Here is a 24,993-nt window from a genome sequence, read left to right on the forward strand (position 1 = left end):
TCGGCTTTATTTATTTATTTATTTTATGCTTTCCAAAAGGAAAAGAAATTATATTACTAGTTATGTTAATTACAACTATACCCTTTGTCCTTCTCCCGCGGCTTCAGTTCTTCGCGCCATTCTGTACGAAAATCTGCACAATTGCCCTAATCTCTCTCACTCTTCGATAAGCGGGTATCGGCGACAAGTTCTTAATCCCTCTCTCTGCATTTGTTAACTGGTAATCTTCTGCTAATTTCATTTTATATGACCTCAACCTATTGCACCGCGTCCTGGATTAAGATGGATTCTTCGAGGGAGGATTGCTCCTCCGACACTCTTCGGTTTATGGAACTTGCAATTCAGCAGGTGAATATCCCTCCTGTACGAAGATGGTGAATTTTAGCATCATAATTGTCAAAGTTACATACCCGCACTCAAAATATATGCAGTTCAATTAATTTCCAGGAAGTTATGCAGGGCATGAGACGTATGCAAGAAGATCTTTATTGCTTTTTCAAATTTCCACGAGCATTAGTTTACATGTTATGCTTTTGTCTGTCGAGCGTCTTCATTTTCTGCTCTGATTTTATTAGAAATACTTGTGAATAGCTGCAGGCTTATTGGAGTTTGCATTTCTAATGGATGTCTGACCGTAGTTAATTGAAACACTTTACGTAGTATTTTGATCCCTGTGTCGACATTTTCTATGAAGAAATTATTTTGTTGATGCGTCTCTCCCATACTGACGTCATTAAATTATTGCTTTGTAAATCATCAATTTTCGCGTAGTATGGGATCATGGGAATGAAAATACAATACGTGGGGGTTGAGCAAAATGGAGGCTGAAGAAAAGAGAGTTCTGCAGGGCCATCTGCCTTTGCACGGGGTTGCTTGTTTTGTTTCAACTGAAAGCTTCTTCTAATCCATTAGATTCTCATCACATTTAAATGTTTGTCTCAGTGGTGTCAGATTTATTTATCTCTATAGTAGCTCAATATTTTGCCATGTGATTGCAGGCCAAGCTTGCCCTGAACAGCCTAGAAGTGCCTGTAGGGTAAGCTATTGTCTATTTTTACCATTCTTGCCGGTAAGATCTGTTGTGTTGCAAATGAGTTCACTGTTTTGGTGCATTTTCAAGAGGATGTATTAACATTCCACCTCAATATTTTTTGTTTGTTCCTTTTGTGTAGTTGTGCCCAATACTCATTATAGTTATTTATGAAAGCATTGTTATTGTTCAGCTGTGTGATTGTTGAAGATGGGATGGTTATTGCCACTGGAAGAAACCGCACTACTGAGACTCGAAATGTAATCCAACATGGTTCTTGTTCCCCTCTCTGTCTGCCCCCCCCCTCAAAAAAAAAAAAAAAAAAAAAAATTCCAATGTTATTTAGTGATCAATTGCACTTCATGGTAGCTGCTTTTTTTTGTCCTATTCCTGTATCATATTATTCTTGTTCAGCTGTTACTTAGCTAGTAAAGCGTTTGATGATTCTATCTCAATGAACCTCCAAGGATAGGAATATTTCTTTTTTTAATTGGAAACAAAATTTGTGTATAAAGGAACAGGGTTAAGACACCATCCATATCAATGTAAAGTCACTCTGTACATCTATAGAAGGTTGTGAGGGAATGCAAGAGCTAGTTGGAGCCTGAGACAAGGAGAGCAATCTCTCTGCTTCTCTTCATCTTGATAATAGGTATGATGAGTAGAATAATGAACAAAGTTAGAGAGGATGGTTTGTTTGGGTGCTTCAAGGTTTGTAGAAAAGAATTTAACTCGTTCTTTTAGCAGATGACTTTCTACAAATTAGCGGTATGTTTCATATGCTTCTGGTCTAACAATCAACCTTTTAAAAGTTTTGAGTAGACATTAATATGGCATATAGAAAGTTGGCAAAGATTGCATCTACCTTCCATTGCAGTAATTTTCATGGTCATTTAGCTACCTTGGCATGTCTTTGGCAGGCAAAAAAATCCTCAAAATTTTTGGGACTACATGTTTGATTAACGCTCTTAACTTAATATATGATCCAACTAACATACTGAGCTTGATCCAATGCCTATTTCTTAGTTAACGCTCTGGAGAGAGAAACTCCATATTTTTCTTAGTTAAGTCATCTTCTTTCGAAAACTTCTCTGACAATGTATAGTGGGCGGCCTCTGATACCAGCCTACAGAAATCTTTTTGTGCTACCCTGGCGTCAACTTAAATTGGGTCCTTTTGTTTTTGCCCTCCTCACTAGCTTCAGGGATCCCTATCCTCAAGGCCTTTATACTGCTCTCCTTTTTCGCATTAATTTGATGGTTTTGTTTTTCATAAAAAAAAAAAATAGTAAATATGTTTCTTGGGACAATTTTGAAAGGACTTGTAGCGAAGATAGTTTCATTGTTTTCAACTTAGAGGATTTGGGAGTCTCAAATTCAGGGCCATGTTTCAAATATCCAAGTTGCTCTGACGGACTTTTACCGAGGTGGTTCCTTGCCAAAGCTTAGAGGCTGATTGCAACAGTTCTCAAGTTTAAAGGATTTTGGATTCTCAAAAGAGAACTATGCTGTTATAACTCAACCAAATGAATCTTTTTTAGGCCTCAAAATTTGATTGCTTACCTAAGATATTAAAGTTCCTACAAGTTTTCTATGCTAATTTTTCAAGCAGTTATAGTGTGGGATCAGCAAGGTACGACTAAGCTTGCAAGGAAGAGTACACGGGAATATCCATTCCCAACTTTCCTTAAGACTGTAGTGACAAGTTCTTTTGCCTTGTTTTGCTTATTATCTACATTATTTTTCATATTCTCATAGGCTACCAGACACGCAGAGATGGAAGCTACTGACATTCTGATTGAGGCATGGCAGAGGGATGGACTTTCAACCTCAGAAGTTGCTGAAAAATGCTCGAAGTGCAAACTTTATGTTACCTGTGAACCTTGCATTATGTGTGCTTCTGCCCTATCAATACTTGGTATGTTTTCCTTTTCTTGTTTCTCCATGCAGAGGCAACTGTTTGTCCAAAGAGTTATAGTCATAGTTTACCTTTCATTTAACGACTGAATATGGTTGATTCATTGCTATGTGATTTCCTGTTTCAGGTATAAATGAAGTATATTATGGTTGTGCAAATGATAAATTTGGTGGATGTGGATCTATATTGTCACTTCACTTAGGTAGCCGCGAGGCACATACAAGGTTTATTTCTTTATCTACCATTATCAGATTTTAGTTTTATGAGATTAACTCTTTGGTTTCTTGAACGAATTGCTGCAGTCGTTAACTTTTCCAAAATAACTTATATTTTTATGTAGTTTTAAGTCTTTTACATACTTTCAAGCTATCAATTCATATGCTTCCTCCCAACCGGGTTGCTTCTTCAAGAAAAAGTGGGATAAAAATACACCTGCTATGGGAGAATTGTGTTTGTTTTTCCCTTCGTGCTTTTGAAAAAAAGTGTGCTCTCTTTCCATGACTTATGCTGGTTTCTCATTGCAAGATATTTGTTTTAATTGACATGCTTTTATCACTCCTTTATAATCGTTGGTTTCTCTTTTCTTTTGTTTTTTTTTTTTTTTCATTTTCACTCTTTTATGGAGTTTGTGTCTTTTAAGCATTAATCTCTTGTTTTTTTTTAAAAAAAAAAGTAGAGGCAAGGAAGAATATTGTATTAAAAAATTCTCTGATTCTTTCCAACCATAATTCTGAAAATAGAGATTTAACCGCATTTACCCATAGATTGTTTGGCCTTGAGCCAAAAGAGGACCACTGAGAAGCTGAAGAATATTGTCCTTTAAAACATTTGAGAAAACCCAGTGCATATTGAAAAGAACAATATACTTGAACCATCAATTCAAAGAATAAGTGCAACCAAAAAAGATATGAAAAAGATACCCCCCATCTGCATGTCAAAAAGGACAAACTGAAGGCATGAGCTTGAAAAGAGCAACTTTCGTTGAAGCATTTCCTAGGCATTTAAATTCTCATTCAAGATATCAAATCAAACTATTGGTAATGGGCAAGGAAGGGGATTCATTTCGGATAGTGATTCTTTAATTTGTTGTGATAGTGGTAATCAGCAAGGAAGGGGATTTAAATGCACAGCAGGAATAATGGCATCAGAAGCAGTTGCTCTTTTTCGAAGTTTTTATGAACAGGGAAATCCTAATGGTACGTGAAATTATTTTGATCATCTGATTTGCACGATTTGCTCGTGTATTGAACATTTTATCTTCCAAATAGACCCGCTTATTTTGTTGGTATAACCTATTTGTCAGATATTTTTTTTATCTTTTGGATTGATAGACTTTGAAAAATGTATATGGTTTGATTGATAGTGGTGGTGTTCCGTTGCAGCTCCAAATCCTCACAGGCCCCTTGTTCACAATCGGGCAGGTCAATGAAAGGCTGAAATGAGGTTACTTTTGGTTTTGATACCGTCTAGTCCAAATCGACATTATCAATGATAAAAGCTTTTGAAAGCGGAAAAGGTGTATGGATGAATCCATTTTTAGCTCTTGTCTCAAACAATATCAGTTTGTGAGCTTGAAGATGTCGAATGCCGACCTCAACCTCATTGCCATACATTTTGGGATTAGGATATTTCTGCCTCTAACATTTGAACTGCTATCTGAACTACTATTATTTATATTGATTAAAATGTTCCCTCGGATGGTAATTAAACTCTTCATCTACTATGACTTAATTTTCAGGGTTAACCAAAAGCTATTCCTCTAATCAAATGTCTGCAAATATATTTTGCCAGAAAGTCAAATTGGTAGGGGGGGAGTTTAGTGATTGAAAAGCAGATATGTTGATGTGTGAGCCACAGGAGAAGGTTGAAGAGAAAGAAAAGGCTAGAGGAGAGACTTCCACTATAGTATGATAGCATAAAGTTAGTGGAGGAACTATTGTATTGTTGTCCAATGCTGCTTGGTTGGTTGATGCACTCTGAGTTTAGTCAAATATGGTTGGGAAATTGACAGGACTTGTCACAAGTCGACCTTAGAACTTGAATTAGCTTCCAAAGCTCAAATGAAAAACCAATAGGATGAAGGCAGCCATCGGAGAGGAAAGTTGATGGAAGTTTGGCCTTTTTGGCCAAGGGGCAAAGCAACAGGCCATCTGCAAAAGCTTGTCCATTGTGTGCGTTCTATGGCTTGGAAACTTGCGGTGGTGCCCTTTGAGGACTGTGATTCATTTTCTTCCATCTGGAAGGTTTGTTTACATTTTACATTCTTATGCATGTCCTTTGATTAGCTGTTATATTGAATGGAAAGCAAGACAAGTGTCAGTTTTGTCTAGAGTTTACAAATGGTTTCGATTTGAACAATGTGCTCGAGGTTGGAATTGCTTCAATGTTAAGAACACATTTGATGATTAAATGGTATCCATTGGATTATAGTGTTCAAGAAAATTTCTACCAGGTCACTTCCAGAGAAATGGAATGGAATGGAATTGAAGAGTCTCAATCATAGACATTTGATTGATCAACCAAACTGTGATTATAACATTTTTTTTTTCTAAATAAATTTGTTTCAAACCAAAATTTCTATCCAAATGAGTCTCTAATAACAACGTATAACTAAAGTCGTTTGTTGTTTGTTTCTATTTTACTCAATTGTTTGATTAAGAAGTTCTAATGGTTAATTTCACGATTTGAGCCGATGGTCACCAAAGAAAATCACTACATATTACTTGGAATATAACTGTGGAGCTTTAGTGGATTCAAAAGCTATTTTATTAACTTCTCCAATTCGATCCCGAAGACTTTTATTTAATGGTGGTTCATCTTTCCGACAATACCTTATTTGTTAATGAAAGAAATGCACGATTTCTTGCTTGATTCCATAAGTTTACCAAATTCGAACTTTGTCAAGAATATAACATTTTAGCCATTCTAAAGCTATGCCCACATTAGCCACTAAGTATTGACTTGGTTTGAATGGATCATTTTTTTTTTCTTCCAATTTTCATAGGCTTTGCCCACTCCGTACAAAAACCCAAGAAATTATTATAGCTGTGAATGCACCTGTTCGGAATCATCAATTATTTTTGGTACTTTTTTCTTCATTCCCTTGTAACGCTTGTATTTTACAAACAAAACTAGTCTAATATGCAAATTGGTTGATCCACAAAGCAAAAATGAAAGTAGTTTCTATTCTAGTGATCGTCAGGGAGCCCTCTATGAACCAATTTGAGTGCAAAAACACGGACGTTGTCTTTTATGTAATATAAAAGAAAAAAGTTAATAAAAACGCATAATTTTGAAATAGATGAATCTCGGATTCTGAGTGATAAGAAGCAGAGGAGAAGCATTTTCACAACTGGGTTTATCATTCAGAGGAACTGGCAGATTGCACGCTTCTTTTGGTTAGTTTAATCTCTCCCTCTTTACTTTAACAATCGGGAACAAAACGTAGCATCATGTTGTGGTTCAACTTTTCTTGCCCTCTTTAATTGCAGGTTGCTTCTGTTCAAACTTCATTTCTTATTGAATCGATTTTTAGCAGTGTTTTGAGTATATAACTCACCAACTGATAGGAGATTGTTATCAAATGTCCTGTTAAGATAGATTTTCTGGTGTGGTTTTTGTAGTCGACGGAAACTTGGGAATTACATGCGGTAGTCTAGTTTTTAATCCCATGGGTTAAGATTTAAACTAGAAGGTTCTATGAGAGGATGATATAAATTTGCACAATAATTGTTTTCCAAGTTGCTCGATATTGTGAAGTTGGATGCACGATTATTATTTGTTGAGTATGAAAATTTAGGGTTAAATGTTTTGGAGTTGGGAAGAATATGGACCGAATATACAGATTTTGGAGAGTTCCAAGGGGAGACTTTGATTTACCGTCGTGTTATTGGCTATGTTAGTTTGTAGGGCTTCCAATCAGAATGAAGATTGAGACGGCAATTGAGTTCTAATTCGATTTTTCCCTTTTTTTAAGAAAACTAAAAGAAATCTCTGAGACCCTGTCGATGGATTATAAATTAAATGGGATCCACAGTTCAATTTCTTAAGAGAGGCATGCTGTCTCTTGTCTGTCCGAAAGAATATACTGATGCTAGATAAATGATCGGATAAGCTCTAGCAAATCTTGTTTTAGTTCTCGTAATATCTAATGTTGTGTCTGCTCTTGAAATTCACAGATGTGCCCCCATTGTGATGAATTCTTTCATGATGGCTGCAGAAAAGCTGGACAAATCATAGAGGAAAAGAAGAATGATGGTGGCTTCCGCTGCTTGAATTTTCCAAGGGCTTTTTCCCAGATATCAACTATTAGTATGATGCCTGGAGGTTCAAAATCTAATGTAGTATATAAGAGAAAGAAACTGCGTGGCAATTCTGATTCCAGGTTGCTGGCTAATGGGACGGATTGTTGTTCTTTGATTAGTTGTGATGGTCATTTGATAGAGGACAAAGAGCAGGCTACGACTTCTCAACATATCCACAAGAGTGAAATTGTTGGAAATGTTATCCCTCCTCGTCCTGTTGGCTATGGAAAAGCTCAAGTTTCAGAACTAGAATCAATCAATGGTTGTACCATTGGGGAGGGGCATGGTTCTGATGAAACACTTAACAATAACCTGCAAAAAAGTTTGGAGGTTGACAGCATAAATGATAGCTGCTCCTCATCAAAGTCAAACATGGAACGTGTTTCAACTTCCTTGAAGGTTGAAGTGGACGACACAGGTGAGTGCTCGTCTTCTAGTATCCGGGTCATGGAGGATATGGTCGAGGATATATCAGGAAGAGATCTATGCATTTCTATTCTTAGAAGCAATGGGCTTCTATCTTCTATGGCTCATGCTTCTGAGCAAGAAAGTGATTTAAGAAGCGAAAACAATTGTTTTCGATTGTGCAAAACTTGTGGCTCTTCAGATTCAGCCTTGAAGATGTTAATTTGTGATCATTGTGAAGATGCATTTCATGTCTTATGTGGCAATCATCGCATGAAGAAAGTGTCAAATGATGAGTGGTATTGCAACTCATGTTTGAAGAAGAAACATAAAATTTTGAACGAAGCAATTACCAAGAAATTGGCAAACATCTCAAGTAGAAATGGATCTTCTAAGAGTGAATCAAACTCCATAGCATTAATGTTAACGGATACAGAACCTTATACAACTGGTGTTCGGATTGGCAAAGGTTTTCAAGCCGAAGTTCCAGATTGGTCTGGCCCGATTTCTGAGTATGTTATTTTCTTCAACTATATATTTCGTCTTCATGCAAATATGAAATGAATGGCTTTTTTCAGTGAGCATTTTAGGGAAAAGGATGATATTTTTTTTAATAAAAGAATAAAATTTGCGTTTAACTTGAGAAGTATTGAGTGAAAGGTAGAAGTAATTGTTGCCCATAGGCCATGACAATCCCTATCAATCATAATGCTTTCGTGAAAGGATAGGCAATTATAAAGCGATCCTTTGGGGTCTTGTGGAATATTTAGCTCGAGTGAAATAGGTAAGTTTTAAGATGCGTGGAGAATTCTTAGAGTGAGGTTTGGGTCGATGCCTATTTTTTGGTTTTTCATTTTAAAAAAATAGACCTGGTTTTGATGATAAATGATCTGTTGGAGGATTATTTTTTGTTATATCATTAGCGTTCGGGCCAATTTAAGTGCACCTTGAATGTTCTCCTAGACAATTTGTCTAACTTTAATACGTTTAGTTGTTATAAAACTCATAGGGTTACAGTATTCTTGATTGGTGGTTACCATGGTGTTTGAACCCATTCTCTGAAAATATTGTACTTTTTCACCTTCTCCAATGGGTGATAATCGATTCAATGCTTTGGGCAAAACCCATTCTTAGGGTCCCAAATACTCAACTGCGGAACTCTGCCTTTATCAGGCGGCGGCAGCAGCCCCACCTCTACAGCCACAACATGCCTAAGCCCTTTTCATTTGTTTTCAGCTTGATATGGACCTGAACTTGAGATTGTCATACCACTCACAACCAAGACCATGGAAGGAAGGGGGAAATTGTCTCAATGGAAAGGACTCACTTTGTGGTAATGTCCCAAGAAACGGAATGAAATGAGATAAGACAATTAGATATCTATCACGTAATCACAAGGACCCAATTGCATGGTGGTTGATGTGATGGGGATGATAAATTTAGAAAGAAGGTGAGGTTTGAAGTATTTCATATCTCCTTAATTGGTCCATTGCTCTAGTGCGAGAGCCTCTTCATTTGTTTTGGATCCCAAGGAATGGGGCATTGATGACATTCAAAGAAAGGCTTTCCTTTCTTTAGGAAAAAAAAACAAGAAAAGAATCTCTAGTATTCTTGTTAGGAAACATATTTCTCCTTATGTGTTACCCTAGCTAGTTGGATCTAAGAGCCCTTGTAAGAGTTCACAAATGCTAAAATCCCCAAAGTCAGGTTGATTTCATTCCAGATGATTGCATCTCTGGAAAATTCAATCTAACAATCTTATTGAAAAATAAGACTTTTAGATCTAAAATATCCAAGAACCTCAAAATGATAAGGGATCAACCCTAGGAAAAGTAAGGTCCGGATTACCTTATTGATCAAATTTCTCAAGGCAAGAAAACTTCTTTGAGATTTGAATCATTCCACAAGTTAGATTGATCATGTCAAGCTTGAATGATTCCAAGTATGCAACCTAATTTACATAACATTACAAAGAAACTTAACCCTTGGCTAAAAGAAAGCACAAATGCTCTTTTTACTACATTTTCCAAGTCTACATTACAAAGACAATATATATGACTTTATATAGCCTCAAAAAAAAAACTCTTGACCTTCCTTCAGGCATTTTAAGAGTTGTAACTTTCATATTTTATAACCAAAATGTAACCTTAAAGTAAATAATAAGGCTTAAAATACTTCAATGAAATACCATAACTCTAGACTATCATTCTCCCAAAATTTGTAACCATCCAAGAATAAATGAAGCTTGATTCTTCTTTAATATGACATGAATTGCAACTCGAGTTTATCTTGGGGCAATTTGAACAACATTTTTTCACATCTTCCTTGAAGTTCATATTGCATGATTGAGATGTTTTGGTTCATATCAACTCCTCTCTAAATGATTTGTAGAGATATTCAAAAACCTCCAAAGGGTTTTAGCCTTTCTTTTTAACCTTCAGCCTGAGATAATTTCAGGAAAAACAATCGTGATACCTTTGTGGAAGCACCTGCTCAAGTTAAACAAGTTCCAATTCTGAACCCACACCAGTCACCAAAAAACCAGCTAATAAAAGATGGTCTATCATCTACGGGCTCATCACTCCCAAGGCAATTTGGATTGGATTGAGGACAAAGCATATGGTGTAGGTTCTTTTGTAGCTTTTATTGGGTGTTCATGCTTTGGTATGCTAAGGTTCACGAAAGAACTTGACTTTTCAGGAGTTTTGTTCTCCTAAAGTCGTCTCTCCAATTCGGCCTCAGTTAAAAAGAATCGATGTTGCTGATTTAACTGTGAATTCCTCTCGAGTCTTTGGCCCAAAGCAGCCTATCCTCCTCTTGGTTTGGGGGGAAATCACCGAATCTGCTAATTAGCACCATCCATTCTGTGAATTTGTCATTTTTCATATTCATTCTCAATTATAGATTCCAAACATACAAACATGGGTCCCCAGCATCATGAATAGTCTTCCCTTTTTGTTTCATCCCTTTTTGGCATAGCCTTTCTTGCGTCAAAGCTAGGCTGAAGAAGTATAGGTTTTTGTTACTTTATTTTTGCGCAGGCTTTTGCAGAAGGTCTTCTTGGGACAAGTATTCGTTTCATTACTTATGCCATTTGTGAGTCTTTACACTAGCATAGTCAATAGTTGTAAAACTACATGATTTATTAGTGGACTAAGTCTATGATTACTTACCCAAGATACTTCTTTGTGGTGGATTCTTACATTAGTTATTGGTTGGAACATTAGTCTTGTGAGAACGGCTGAGGTGCATAGTGGCTCAAGATATCTTGAACTTGAACCTTCATAGTTGTCTCAAAGAGAACAGTAAAGAAAACAAAAATATTGGTTACAGTAGAACCTTTATTTGACATGATAAGGAGAAAGTGTGCATCATTTATTTTTAAATCAGTTCATATTTCTTCCTTTTCCTTTAAGCATTTATTTCTTTTGGGCTGATGTAGTGATACTGATGCCACCGGTGAGCCACTGGAAATGGATCCTTCAGGGTCTTTTCTTATGCATGTAAGATCTACTTGCTTCTGTTAGTTTTCACTCAGTACAGAATTTGTAAATCAATGAAAAATAGTGATGTGACTTTCTATTTCCCGTCCAATAAAATAATAGGAGCAGAGTACCAATAAACCTTGTAGATTGAGCGCTATTGGAAATTGGCTTCAATGTCAACAAGTTATAGATGGAGTGGGTGGTGTTAACGGAGTCATATGTGGCAAGTGGCGCAGGTAAGGAAAATGATATATCTTATGCTGCACTCTCAGTGTCTGTCTTGTTTTCATTTCAGAACTTAATGTCTGTTCTAGATGATCTCAATTGCCATTACATTAACACGTTCACTTGTTTCTACTCAACTTATTCCATGGAACTTTGCGATCGGAAACAATACTTATTAATAGCAAAATATTATTGAATGTCAAATTGAGGCAGGATTAATATCCTGTTATTTTATTTAATTTTTCCTTCTTTTACAAAATATTAAAGTTATTGTTTTGTTTTAGGTTGTTGTGTTCTTCTCGTAGCTAATTGTTCAAATTAATTTCTTTAAATGTTTGCCAGGAAATCAACTTTATGCTCTTGTTTATTCACTTATTTGTCGTCATAGTGTTCCAATCTTCTAAGTTAGGGGATGAAATCCTCATCTAGTTCAGTTTTTTTCATCATTATCTTGATTGTTGTTCATGATTTTGAATCTTTTGTTAATTTTGTGAACATGCCAAATCAAGAGTTACAATTTATTTTTTATTTTAAACTTGGCATCATAGGGCTCCTCTTTTTGAAGTCCAAACTGATGACTGGGAATGCTTCTGCTCCATCCTTTGGGATCCAGCACATGCTGATTGTGCTGTACCTCAGGTGAAATGACCTCAATACTGGATTTCTCTCTTCTTTTATCTCATGTACACAATTCTTAGACTCAACGTTCTTTTAGAGGTTCCCGTTATTTTCAAACGGCCATTGTGAACTCTCGGATGCTCATTCAATGTTTATTGTGCAGCCATATAGTCTCCCAACATCTCAAGATGCCTATGGGAGGGGCATTTGATGACCTTTTTTTGGTCATCTTCTCAACCCATGTAGTTCTAAGATTCACATAGATTAGTTATAGTGGCCACCTACGTAATACATTAAAAATCGTGCATGACGATTAAATATAATAGAGTAAGACAATTGTTCCATGAGATTAGTTAAGATTTCCATCTTAATTTTGCATTCTTGCAAAGATAAGATATCTTGAAGTGAACATAAAGAAAATGGAGCCTTCCACACCCAAAGTCCTAACTAGATTAGTTCAATGCGTTGTTAATAAGTAGTTCTTAGTATGTTGAACTATTCCTCTACCAATAGAGAATTTGGTCTTTGTTATTCGTTAATCATAATAACCAAATTCATTTATGAGTCATATTTCTCTTTGAGAGAGCTTTAGGCTCCATTATATTCTCATGTGCTATCATTTGGATCGTGTCCCCAAAAAAAATCATAGGAGGCTGTAATGAATATTATTAAAGTAATTCGTTTTGCAAAATTGCAGGAATTGGAAACAGGTCAAGTTTTAAAGCAGTTGAAGTACATTGAAATGGTACTGTCATTTCTCCACATACCAGTCACTACACCATATGTGCTTTTACTGTGGATTTCTTTTTAGTTAACCCTTCATGTATTCTCTTTAGGCTTTTGATTGCCCTCATGGTTTTCCATTGATATTCACTAAGAAGTTCTGGGAGCCCAAATTACCATTAATATTAGAAGCTTTCCATTTTAGTATAGAACTCTTCTTCATTAACACCGAGTTGGGAAATCACAATTTATATGGCTATACGCCTTCTACAAATCAATTTTGACAACCACACAATCTTGCCGTCTTGCTTTCTATTCCCAAGTCTTCAACTGTTTTATTAGCTATTAAAATCTCAAGTCATGATCTTTCCTATTAAAATCATGTCAACATTATTTCTTGTTAACTAAGCAAATTTGTATCCTGAAATAATCAAAGGAATCACCTTCTTTGGAGTTCGGTCTAACAGCACATAGTTCGCATCCAAATTGATTAGTATATAATCCCACGCCCTGATGGGGTTGACGTTAATTAAAAGTTACTGAAAGTGTACACCGGAGGACGATCCTTCTCAAAAAGACCTAACTTAAAACCCTTCCAACCTACTCTGTGTAACCATTCCATCAAAACACAGTTAATGACTAATATGTTTTTCTAATGTCCTAATATTTTCCTGTTAGCATTCCTAACATAATCTTTTGAAAATTCTGAAAGTGGTTCCATCCACATCTTTTCCCAACTTTCGTCTGTTTGGTTCTGATAATGTTAATTCTTCTCTCTGGCTTTGTAGTTGAGGCCTCGTTTAGCTTCCAAAAGACGGAAATTGGATGAGACCAAGAGCAGAAGTGATGTGCAGAACCTTATAGAGAATACAGAACACAAAACTTGATATGGTGAGAACTGCTTGATAGTATTCAAGTGTCCGTAACTCCATGTCTTACAAAATCAAGTCATTCAGATTAAAATTAGTCTTATTCTCTACTTTAAGAAGCATTGTAATAGTAATATCTTGTATGATGCAAATGAAGGACTAAATATGATGTGTTTGAGATTTTTTTTTTGTCCTCTTCTCCTGGAAAACGTCTGTCAAGAGAAAATGGGTAGATGGTAATTGCTTTTTGTTGGTGAGGAGTAGAGAAATGAAATTGGAATAGTTCAAGATCTTTTACATTTCCGTATTTGTTTTCTTTTCTGAAGTTTGATTCAACACTGATAGCTAGCAAAATACTTCAACGATATCGTTTATTTCCATCTGTTTCTACCTAGAAAAAAAAAAGTATAGCTTCGTGGGCTTTGGGATATGATATGATTTTGAGAGCAGAAGTATGGGAACTAGAGAAGGCTAGATTATCCATCTTATCTTTTCCCTGGAGGAGAGTTTGGGTGAATTAGGTGGAGAGATCAGTGTCAAAGTATGAGAGGAAGAGAAAGAAATGAGAACAAATTTATGGTACTGTGGCTGTCTGATGTTCCACGTGAATTTGTTACTAGAGAAGGCTAGATTGCCAAAATTTAGGTTGATTGGTTTTCCTTTGGATTCTCTCCATTTTTTTTTTTTTTTTGATCTTTTGAGTTACTGATTTATTTCTTAATCCTCATTTTATTTCGAGCACATTTGATGGCTTTTCATTAGATTTTCCATTATGCAAACTGCTTATTCATTGATTCAAGTTTTTGCTGACATTTGATTTATATGCTTTTCCCCATTATCATGGCCTCTTCTCCATGAAGAAATGATCTTCGATGGTAAAAGTAATGTAAATCAAGGCTGTATATATAGGATGATAGAGTTGAATGTGTTTTAAATATGGGAGTTGATTTAGTTTCATATCTGCAAAACTTCCAACTACAGAAGCCAAAGAATTCTATGTAACTTATGAATATGAATATGAATATATTCCCTTTTCAAAGCAGAGCAGGTTAAGGAGACTTCTTACATTTTTTTTTTTTTTTTTTTTTGTCAACAAGAATTCATTATATCAATCTGAATTTGTTTCTCATGTGAAATATGCTACAAGTTCCTTGCATGTTTGCAAATTCGGTACTTATGGCCGAACGAAAGTCAGAATTTACTTCCTATGGTTTTAAAAGTTTGTATTTTGTTCTTATGATTTGCTATCGAGAGTTTTATAAATCACAACAGATTTCTGTATGCAACAATGTGGGAACCTATAACATGTAATTTGAAGTTTTGAAAAAATAAACACGTAATTAAGATTAAGATTATACGATAAAGTCCCAGCTTTGAATATTGGGGAAAAGAATCAAAGTCAGAGCACAGAATCAAACCTTCTCCTTTAACACTGCCACAGGAACATATATAATAGACTGTTCAAACATGTGTGACCTATCTAAAACCCCATCTTCTTTCTCATTTGATAGTCTAAGTAATTTCTGCTTCATTATCTCTAATCTACCCTTAATTTTACACAGTCTCTCCATCTCCACTTCTGCTTCTTGACCTCGACCTCGACCTCGACCTCCACCTCTAGCTACGAATTTAACCCTCTTCTTTACCTTTGTTTTCCTATTCTTTAGGAGATTCTTCAAGCTTATATCATCACCTGAATCAAGAGCATCCTGGATACAACAAATAAACATAACCAAGTTATCATGTTAGCAATGTATAATAATTAAGAGTATGTTTAGCAAATCATTCCAAACAAAGTTATAAACATAATGAGTCAGTTTCTATCTCGTATTCACATAATAGGAAAGGCTGACATGTTACGAGTATTAATGTAGAAAATACACATCATTCAGATCTTTGAATCTTCCTGGTATGAATCTCAGATCATAGAAATTAGAGCAAATTTCAATATCATTTGGAAGTTCTATGATATTACATACAATCTGTTAAGGATTTTTAACATCAGCCTGATACATCAACTCAGAAATAAAGAATTGAAGAAATGAGCCAGAAACTTATTTTTCTAAAACATAATCATTGACTCGTCAAATTTTACAATAACTGCATCAAATTGACCAACTATATCCCACATCACAGAATTTTCTTTTGCAAAACTCTTGGAGTTGCAATATGATAACAGATCCATATAGTTTGTAAAAAAATGAAATCCTCTGCAATTTTAAGTTAAATTAACATATGCAATTACGTTACAAATAATGGTAATGATATAATTTTCCAATTACTTGTACTACATAGTATTGATTTTTTTTTTTTTCCAATTACTAGAGATGTGATGTTCAACTTCACAGCCTACTACGGATAATTTGTAACTTTCTTATATTTTAAATATGAAAAAAGTAACAAAAATATGATACTATTCCTTCACATGAAAAGACGTAATAAATAAGAATGCATTTCAGACTTTGAAACAGTGTCGAACAATGAACATAGAAATGTCAATTTGAAGTAATTTAAGATCTACATAAGCTGATCTTATTTCGGTATAACTCTCTACGTTGAATGAGTCTAAATCAGATACAGTAAAGATTTATAATCTTATTTTATCATCATACGACATGCTTCGCATGCTATATCAGCTCAATGATTATTTTGATAATTCCAAGAAGCCAAAAGTTATTTTACTATCTTTTTTACATGCACAAAATAAATAGTAGGATGGAACACTGAGTAAGAAGGAGGTTACAAGGACGATAATCAAATCAGGAGTTCTTGCTTCAATTAGATATGTACTTTATGAAATCACAAGAGCTCGTGTTCAGAAAGAATTCATAGAAACAGGTATCTACTATTCCAAACATGGTTTCTGAGTTCGCCGGAAACTGCTTTTTCAACCAAACAGTATCTTGATGTTTCAAACTTTGTGCATGAATAATTTAATTAAAAACCATAACATAACAACATTTCTATCATATGAATTCCTTTAAAATGAAAAGCTAGAAGTAGTAAAGTAATAATTTTGATGTTTGGATGCATTTTCCCCAATGCTACGTTGTCTTTGATTATATTTTGTCAGGAAGCATTAGACACAGCTAGAAAAAAAATATATGATAGGCAAATGATACCTTGTTATTGTTGGAAGACACGAGAGACGATTTTCTGTGCTGCTTTTTCTTGTAGTGAGTATTGCGCGATTTCAGCTGCAGTTCTTTTATTGGTGCGTCCTCTGATGAAGGAGGACACGCAGACATTTCCTTTGAATCTGCTGCTAATCTGGGGTCGTTGAGAGTCTTATTGGGACTATGGGATTGTGTTGCTCCCTCTGCCTGTTGTGTAGAAATATATGAGGATCAGAATCTCAGTCTTGTGCAGGCAAAAAGCTGGTAAAAACTAACAAAACTTCCTTTCTTTCTTTCAATTATTTAGTCAAGTTTTAAGAACTGCTTTTAAAGAGATCGTTGCGTTCTTCAATTTCAGACAATTGATCTTGTGAGAGGATCACGAATGTCAAATTACAAGATGCCGGAAATCATAGGAAGCAGCAAAGGAACTACCAGAACAACACAGACACAAATCTCACCTTTCTGGTTCTTAGTGCAGAATATCGTGCATTCTTGAACCATTTGCTGACCTGAAAGTCAAGAATATACTCAACGAACAACTTAAAACTTCAATATATGAAGGTGAAAGACATAAAAAATGAAGTTCTAAATGAAAATGTAAACGAACCAACCTGATTCTATATGGAAATCAAGTCACTCTAGAAGATGAAATTTGCATGAAACAATTATAAATAATGTAACCGTCAAGTGAAAATGTAACACTATAAAGAGAAGACACAGATCTATTGGCAAATTTTTATTTGCTCAGCAATGTCTTAGTGTGGATTTATCCTAGCATTGAATAATATGGCTAAAATCACTCTTAAAAATGACATTTTCCAGAAATTGATAACTTATAGAATTGTTGTTACCTTTTCAGCATCAAGACCCAACTCTATTGAAAGGTTCTCCTTGACCTCTCTAGAGGGAAGTTCATTTTCAGCAAACACTTGGCGAAGTTTCTGGTAAGGTTCACAAAGTGAACAACAAGTTCATTTGAAGGGAGAAGAACTCTTACAAACTTCAAACGAAAACTAGACATATTGGATGATTAAATCTCTACCTCCACTGCATAAAGAGGAATTCTGAAAAATGATCTACTTTGCGAATTGAGAGGTCTTTTCTCAGCTTCCACGTCAATTTTCGGACTCTTTTTTTCACTTTCACAAAGAGACATAAGAGTACTTGCAGCATCACATTCCTTTTCCCTCCGTCTTCTTTTTGCAGGTCCCCAGTCTTCATCTTCACTAACTTGTTCATGTGCTGTAGAATCCTTTCCAAACATTTCCTGAAAGAAAGAAATTACAACGTCAACTATAAATATTTCTGGAAGAAATCTTTAGAATTGATTCTGGAGGATTCTACATGACGGTGCCCTTTTTTACCAACCAAAGCAGAACTTTTCGTTGGTGAGGTGAAAATTAGCATAAACAAATTGATAAGTTCCCTAAATAATTGGAAAAAGAAAATTTTACGTTTAAACGTGCGAGTTGCCTATCTGTAAAAGTTCAGTCGTTGAATTTAATAATTTTCATGTTTTTTTCAAACAAATAACAAGAATGCTCAAACAAAATGCTCGATGTTGGTCACTGGGTGCTCAAAGAATATTACTTTCTGGGCTTGAAAGCAATAAACTAAGACTTGTCTAATAATGCCGAGAAACTTACGACATATAACTTCTTATAATCAACAGCCTGCCGTTGCCGACGGCCACCTGTTATACCCTCTTCATTGGAGCCATCAGAAACTATGCTGCTGCTAGCACCAAAGTGATCTTCACATCCAATGCCATCTCTATCAGTTAAATCCTCGCCATCTAAAGACCAACTCAAGCTGGTCGAACTACTCGACTCCTCAAAAACATCCTTGTCATTTTCTTCCCCGCTTAGGTTGTCATAGCCAATTTCATTCTTATCTGGATCATAGTCATCATCTGCGGAATCATCTGAGGGCCAATCTTCCTCATGATTAAGCGATGCATTTCTACCATCAGGGAAAGCAGCTTCTTCTTTGAAAATGTCCTGTTCCAAGAAGAGTTAATTTTATGATTGATTACAATTAATTTTTATATGAATATTGTTAATGATGCGAAGGAATAAATTTTAAAACTAAAACAACGATGGAAAACTGAATTAGAAGATCTTCAAAGAAACTAACCTCCCAACTAACGTTCATTGAGAACCGGGTACCAAGATGTGCATTCATTCCCTCCAATATTTCCATCTTGCACTCACAAAATTTGCAAAACCAACCCTGGTCTCCTGGAGGAACTATAAACAATTTCAGGAGTCAATGTCAGAAGCAACCAGATCAAAAAGTCCAGTTTGCAAATCCAGGAGAACAATACGGGCTAAACTTACTATTTTCCGTGTCTAATGGTGGATCCAGACATTTTTGATGAAAAGCACAGTTGCATGTCCCATCGCAAAGTATAATGTCATTATCTGGAAAAGCTTCACGCAACTTACATTTTGCACAGAATATCTGGAGAAAATAAAATAGACTTTAATGCCATAGAACTTTGATACAAGCTTAATGCATCCTAAGAATTACTGGCTAGGCTTAATCGATTCATTGAAAGAAAATAAACGCCAAAGTACTTGGTCTTTTAAACCGACTACGGTTCAAATTCCCCCTCGAGACTCGCATTTTTCCCAGTCAGAAGGCAGAAATACCAGAAAAAAGCCATCCACCAATATCCAAATCTAAAAGCTGTATAAAAAGTTAAAATGAGCAATCTGAACTAGCAGAGTTTATTACTTCCAGACTCTCATCTATGCACCCAATGAACATATCTCATTGCATGAATTTACCCATGTTCTTTCTCTAATGAATGAACTAATTAAACTTCAGTCATGACCGCCTTCCACCCCCAACAAACCACAATGATGTACAATTCTTTACCCAATATGATTTGGGTCATTATAGTTCTCTAATTAATTTGATTCAAAAGAACCAAAAGATCAGATGTAACTAGCTCAGCTTAGAATACTTTAAACTGCACTATTTACATGTTCGTGGTAGACAGATCCATCAGGACCAATAACAGAATCTTCAATGCATCCTACTGAACCAAGCAAATCCAGCTGGCGAATAGCATCACGGATTCCAAGTTTGCACTGCAATATCTGCTTCATGGCTCTCTGGAGTTCCTTTTCTGGCCTAATTTTTTCTCGGCTGTAGGAAATAGTTATGTCAGGGAGATAAAATTACATAGCAACAAAAACTCAGATCATACCATTTTCTACTTTCAATATAAAGGATTCAGCTTCTAAAAGAACTTAACCATCTGAATTTGTAAAATATTTTATTCATGGAATAACGTAAAGCAAAAAAAAGGGGAGTATATCACAGTTCTGTAATCTTTGATGCGGCTGCTAATTAAACCCCTGCCCCGTTAAAATTTTGTATACATACCCCCGGCCCCTAAGGAAGGTATATTTAACACCCAGATGATCATTATGATACTACAAATTAGATAACTATTTGGGACGCGCACACTACTTCACATGCCTGCATTTTTAGTTATTTTTCTTCCACTTATAACTCTTTTCATATCGATGTCTCAAAAAATGAATAACAATGACAGATATTACACTTTTTTTCGTTTTCTACCAAATGTGATGCTGTTAGACACATCCCCCTAACTCCAAAGGTCTGAAATAGATAAAAGTAACATATCTAACTTGTGTCCAATGCAACCTACTGGTTCTCAGATAGGCTGTCCTGTTATGAAACAACAGATTAGATCTTTGTCAGCAGTCTGGGTTTTGGCAGGGCTGTCCTATTAAGAACGGGATCGAGATCAAACGTTTCGAAGTCCATGTTTGAAAGAATAGCTCTGGTATTAAAGCTACTATTCTCTTAATTTTCAAGGGAAAAAATTCTATTTGTGTGTGGTAGTTAAAAGGGAAATCTGGGAAGTAAGAAACAGAAGACTTTTGATGATAGATACAAAAAAGATCTTTAAATTTTAGCAGTCTAGTCTAAATTTGGTTAGTAAATCATCTGTTATACCCCTTTTTCTTTTCAGGAAAAACAAAATAACTTCTGCAAGTTTCAATGTTACTAGCTTGGAAAGGTATAAAATCTCCCTGGTCTTTTTTCGAAAATTTCATTGTTTAATTTACTTATTGTTTCTTTTAAAAAAAAAGACGCCATCTATTATAAAGGGACAAGTGAAATCCAGAGCTAATAACCTTAACCAGCGCCTATCTTTCATGATCCTTGGTTTTTTTTTCTCTCTCATTGATTAAACACAGAATCATAACTTAAGAGCATTCTAACCGAACTTCCTAGGACGAGGAGGAGGTAGATTTGACGTTTATTCACTCTGGAGGAATGACGGGAGCTAGTTTTCTGATCAAACTCACATCATTCCTACAGAGTGAAGAAACATCAAATCTACCATTATAAAGACGAGTAAATAAATAGACAACTTAGTTAATACTGTGGATACTTCTTACCTCTGGCCTTTCCAACCTTCTCCAGAGTAGGCATCGATAAGGTTCTGCTCTAGCTTCATCTTAATAATAAGGTATCTTGTTCTTCTCTGTAGGCGAGAAGCTTCATCTAACTCCACTTTTTCCCTTTTTCCTTTGTTCTTCCTCCTTTTCCTTTGTTGGTTTATCTTGGTCACTGGCTCAACCTTCTCTGCATTCCCTTCCGTACTAGATGACGGCAGGGATTTACCACCTTGAAGCTTAGACAAAAGTAAGTCCTTGGTATATTTTGAATTAAGTTTCTTTAGCAGAAATTTTTTCCCAGCCAGTTGTCTAATTGTCACATTTTTGTTCCCCTTGCTCAAGGATTTAGGAAATGGTCTCCTCTTCAATGTTGAACCAATTTCCTGTGCATGTGATTTCGTTCTTGATTTTTTCTGTTTGGAATGGGATATTTTGCTACACCTTTTCAACTTCAGAGGTAATATCAACTCTGATCCAGTTTCCATCTTGGAGTGAGAACACTTGCCAGATTCCTTCTGGGTCAATCTTCTTCCAGTACCTTTCATATTGATCTCCAATGTCTTGACATAAGAACTCGTGACTTCAAGTGTACCTACGCATGGAACTATGGAACAGGTCAATCTTTACAGCATAAATATGAAAAGTTAAAGAAAGAAAAGGATATAAATCCCCGCACACGCAGCAAGAGTTCAATTTGTACTTTAAGAAATTAATAAAAGTGCTTTTGTTTTAATACAAATTCAACAGCAGATGTCTGCTTCTTCTTCGGTCAATGCCAACCCAATTTCTCTTATACAAAAATAACATTACCATTATTCTGAAGAGGAGAAAACTATCCACCATTTGCTGGTGACTATAAGATTGACTTGTATGTAGATGCTTTATAAGCACATGGTAAACAAAAATGTCTTAAAATATAAACAGAATGGATTGAACTGTACAACTAGCTAATTTTTATAGCCGATCTCATCAAAGGGAAACTTCTGCAGCTCATATAAAAGATAAAGTCTAATGATGCCTACATCACTTCAAAGCCTATCTCTGAGAAAGATGGAGCTTAACTTGTAAACAAAAAGGGCCATTTTAGTTGGCATATAACGGCAATCTTGTCCAGAATAAAAGGAATAATAAATAAAATTTCACCATTATGAAGTTGCTTTAATTTCAGAAATACAATACAATATTTTAGCGTAGTTTGAAATCAAATTTAAGGAACTGATTTTGAAAAAAATTTACTAGTCTCTCGAATATGAAAACCATTTTTTTTTTCCTTCATCCACTGCAGATACTCCTCAAAACTAATCAAAATCCAAGTCCATGGACTTCAGAAGTGCACAGATGTGAGCTATTGATCATACAATAGACTTTTGGGTATGTGGCAAAATAGAGCTCATATTACTCAGTCGGTCCCTTTGGGGCATCCGATGACTCAGTCGAAATGAAATCTGAAATCAAGAAATGGCATATTAACAAAAAATACAACCAACATGAGTTAAGGTAGTAAGTTCTATAAGAAAAATCACGCTATCCTCTGCATTAGAAAGTTAACACTTCCGAACATATTAGGAGAAACAGAGTAACTTGTTCAAATAATTTATCATCATCAATCACCAAAATGGCTAATGAACAACCACGAAAAGATATCTAAAGATCAAGCCATTTCGATTCTTAATAAGCAAACTCAACTGACACCAAAGCTTGTTAGGACGAAATCCCCAACAAATGCAGACATAGAATTGATCTAAGCACATGAATCTCCAAGTAGTGAGATAAGGAAACACGAAACATGAATCAAACTTCCTCTGCACTTTCACTGAAAATGCCATATTATCAACCAACATGGGCTAAGGTAGTGAGTTCAAGAAGAAAAATAACTACATTGATCTCGGAAATAGAAATTAAATACTTCAAAATAAATTAGGTAAAGTAGAATAACTTGTTTAAAGAATCTATCAACAAAGATAATCATTCGTCAATATGACTAATGTTTAAAAGATCAAGTCAATCGTGATCCGTAATAGACCAACTCAACAGATACCCAGACGCTAATTTGATCCAAATCGCCAATAAATCCATACAAACAATTAGTCGACGACATAAATCTTAAGGTAGACCTCCCGAGAATTTGACCAGAAATCGAAAAACACATTATGGAACACAAGACGAAACAATGGAAGGAAATTCAAGAAAAGAAGGGTACCTCGAGGAGATAGGCAAAAAGAAAGGAGATCTTCAAATTGAATGATCTCTAACAGCCATAATTTACAGCAGCACTCGGAATGAAAGTGAAACCAAAAGAGGTAATGGCAAGTAAGAGGACGCTTCTTATACTGAATCAATGATCTGGGTTCGAAATTTCAAGCGCGAAACTGCAGATTTTGGGCTCATGCTACATTCATCAGTAGCCGCCTCAGTTTCTAATTTCCTCAAGAAACCAATGGACACAGCTCTGTGTCTCTGCCTCTACTCGATCTCTGGACTTGGAAACTCTTCCCGGAATAGACTCGACACCAACCGAAACCTTAAACGCATACCATAAGCAATTGCAATCTTCCGGATTTCTAGAGAATCAAACTGAAGCCCATTTCTCTGTATAGCATCAATTGCTCATCTCTACACTCTGTGAGGAAACGATACGTACTAAAACGGATTTTTAGTATTTCCAATAACTTTTGAGAATGATTGATTCATATGTCTCTGCAACAAAATTACTACGGATTGCTCTTATTATTTGATGAACTTTAAGTCAAAATTATTATAATAATTATTGTTAGTGTTTGAGATAAATTCTGGATGCTCCTTTTTGACGTTCTTAGGACAGTTTTTGGCTTTGTGTAGGTCTTTCTTTTTTCCTATTATTTTCTCTCTTCTGGGTATCAAAGATTGTTGCAGTTAATAATTCATAGGTGGATTTTGGCTTTCTCAAAATGAATTGATTTCATCAAATATAATACAAAATTAAAAATTGATTCTTACCATCCGTGGAAAATTGAAATTTAGATCTTAGCTATTCATGCGCACGAAAATCTTTGTATGTATGCTCAATTTTAGTATATTATCGTGGGATTAGTCACTCGGGTGTAATCCTTTAGAGAGAAATGGATGCCTCGTGGTACTTAGGTTGCAGTTTGTCTAGTCGCTACTCTTTGTGTCGTTGTCGTAGGTTTAGGACTAACCAATGTCTCACCTGCATAGGTATCTATACAATGAAGTGTCAATTACAAAATCAACATAATATTCAAACTCATGTGACTACCCTAAGATCTATTTATGCATCTTTTCTCAAATTCGTGAGAGTATTTATGGGACAAATAATGAGTAAAATATGATTGGTTTAAATTAAAATTCTTGATTTTTCAGTTATTCACTTTTGATATATATGTAATATCTGGTCTATAAAATACATTTATATATAAAGTTTTTTTTTTTTTTTTTTTTAATTAAGCAAAACAAGAAAATGACGGATAGCCCAATTCACCCAAAAGGGGATCACAGGCCATGATGAACCAATTCGTGTGGGCGTCTAGTAAATGACACCAAATCGAATCTGTTAAGAACGCAGGTTAACTATTCAACCATTTAAAATCACCCATCAAATCAGATCACAGACGACCCATTATGGTTGGTGCAAGACAACTTAACATTCTATATTGGAAAAGACTTTAGCCCACCATTCGGTAACAAGAATAGCTGCAATGTTCAAGATTTGGTCTTTTCTGTTCCATCCTAAAATAGCCACCAAACAATTATCAACTAAAATTTCCATTGATTTTATCTATTTCCATCACAAACAAACTTGTTCAAAGAGTTCAAATACAAATAATGTTGCAAGAAAGACTTTTAACAACCTGGA

General features: G+C 35.4%; 3 protein-coding genes across 5 annotated transcripts; 2 read left to right on the forward strand and 1 right to left on the reverse strand.

Annotated features, from left to right (window-relative positions):
• The first annotated feature begins 56 nt into the window (after positions 1–56).
• LOC111440965 (tRNA-specific adenosine deaminase 2-like) lies at positions 57–5,353 on the forward strand. Its single transcript, XM_023077811.1, has 7 exons — positions 57–348; positions 999–1,036; positions 1,224–1,290; positions 2,788–2,947; positions 3,075–3,171; positions 4,043–4,143; positions 4,330–5,353. Exons 1-7 carry the CDS (start codon positions 247–249, stop codon positions 4,374–4,376), a joined length of 612 nt encoding a protein of 203 aa, XP_022933579.1. The 5' UTR covers positions 57–246; the 3' UTR covers positions 4,377–5,353.
• A 669-nt stretch (positions 5,354–6,022) lies between these two features.
• On the forward strand, positions 6,023–13,972 carry LOC111441172. 2 transcript variants are annotated; one of them, XM_023078129.1, is made up of 7 exons: positions 6,023–6,345; positions 7,126–8,168; positions 11,099–11,159; positions 11,262–11,377; positions 11,915–12,005; positions 12,682–12,729; positions 13,496–13,972. In XM_023078129.1, exons 2-7 carry the CDS (start codon positions 7,126–7,128, stop codon positions 13,592–13,594), a joined length of 1,458 nt encoding a protein of 485 aa, XP_022933897.1. In that variant the 5' UTR covers positions 6,023–6,345; the 3' UTR covers positions 13,595–13,972. The 2 variants fall into 2 exon arrangements, with proteins under 2 accessions (XP_022933897.1, XP_022933898.1); XM_023078130.1 differs by having other exon boundaries at positions 6,025–6,345; positions 7,167–8,168.
• A 935-nt stretch (positions 13,973–14,907) lies between these two features.
• On the reverse strand, positions 14,908–23,914 carry LOC111441056 (pathogenesis-related homeodomain protein). Of its 2 annotated transcripts, XM_023077959.1 has the most exons (12): positions 23,341–23,914; positions 22,499–22,585; positions 21,141–21,744; positions 19,686–19,851; positions 19,035–19,158; positions 18,832–18,944; positions 18,342–18,695; positions 17,738–17,962; positions 17,547–17,636; positions 17,154–17,204; positions 16,699–16,899; positions 14,908–15,285 (listed from the first exon to the last, which is right to left on the reverse strand). In XM_023077959.1, the coding sequence occupies exons 3-12, from the start codon at positions 21,683–21,685 to the stop codon at positions 14,989–14,991; spliced, it is 2,166 nt and encodes a 721-aa protein (XP_022933727.1). In that variant the 5' UTR covers positions 21,686–21,744; positions 22,499–22,585; positions 23,341–23,914; the 3' UTR covers positions 14,908–14,988. The 2 variants fall into 2 exon arrangements, with proteins under 2 accessions (XP_022933727.1, XP_022933726.1); XM_023077958.1 differs by lacking the exon at positions 22,499–22,585.
• Between the last annotated feature and the right edge of the window lie 1,079 nt (positions 23,915–24,993).

The sequence above is a fragment of the Cucurbita moschata genome, unplaced genomic scaffold, assembly GCF_002738365.1.
Source record: "Cucurbita moschata cultivar Rifu unplaced genomic scaffold, Cmos_1.0 Cmo_Scf00003, whole genome shotgun sequence".
NCBI classification, from domain to species: domain Eukaryota; kingdom Viridiplantae; phylum Streptophyta; class Magnoliopsida; order Cucurbitales; family Cucurbitaceae; genus Cucurbita; species Cucurbita moschata.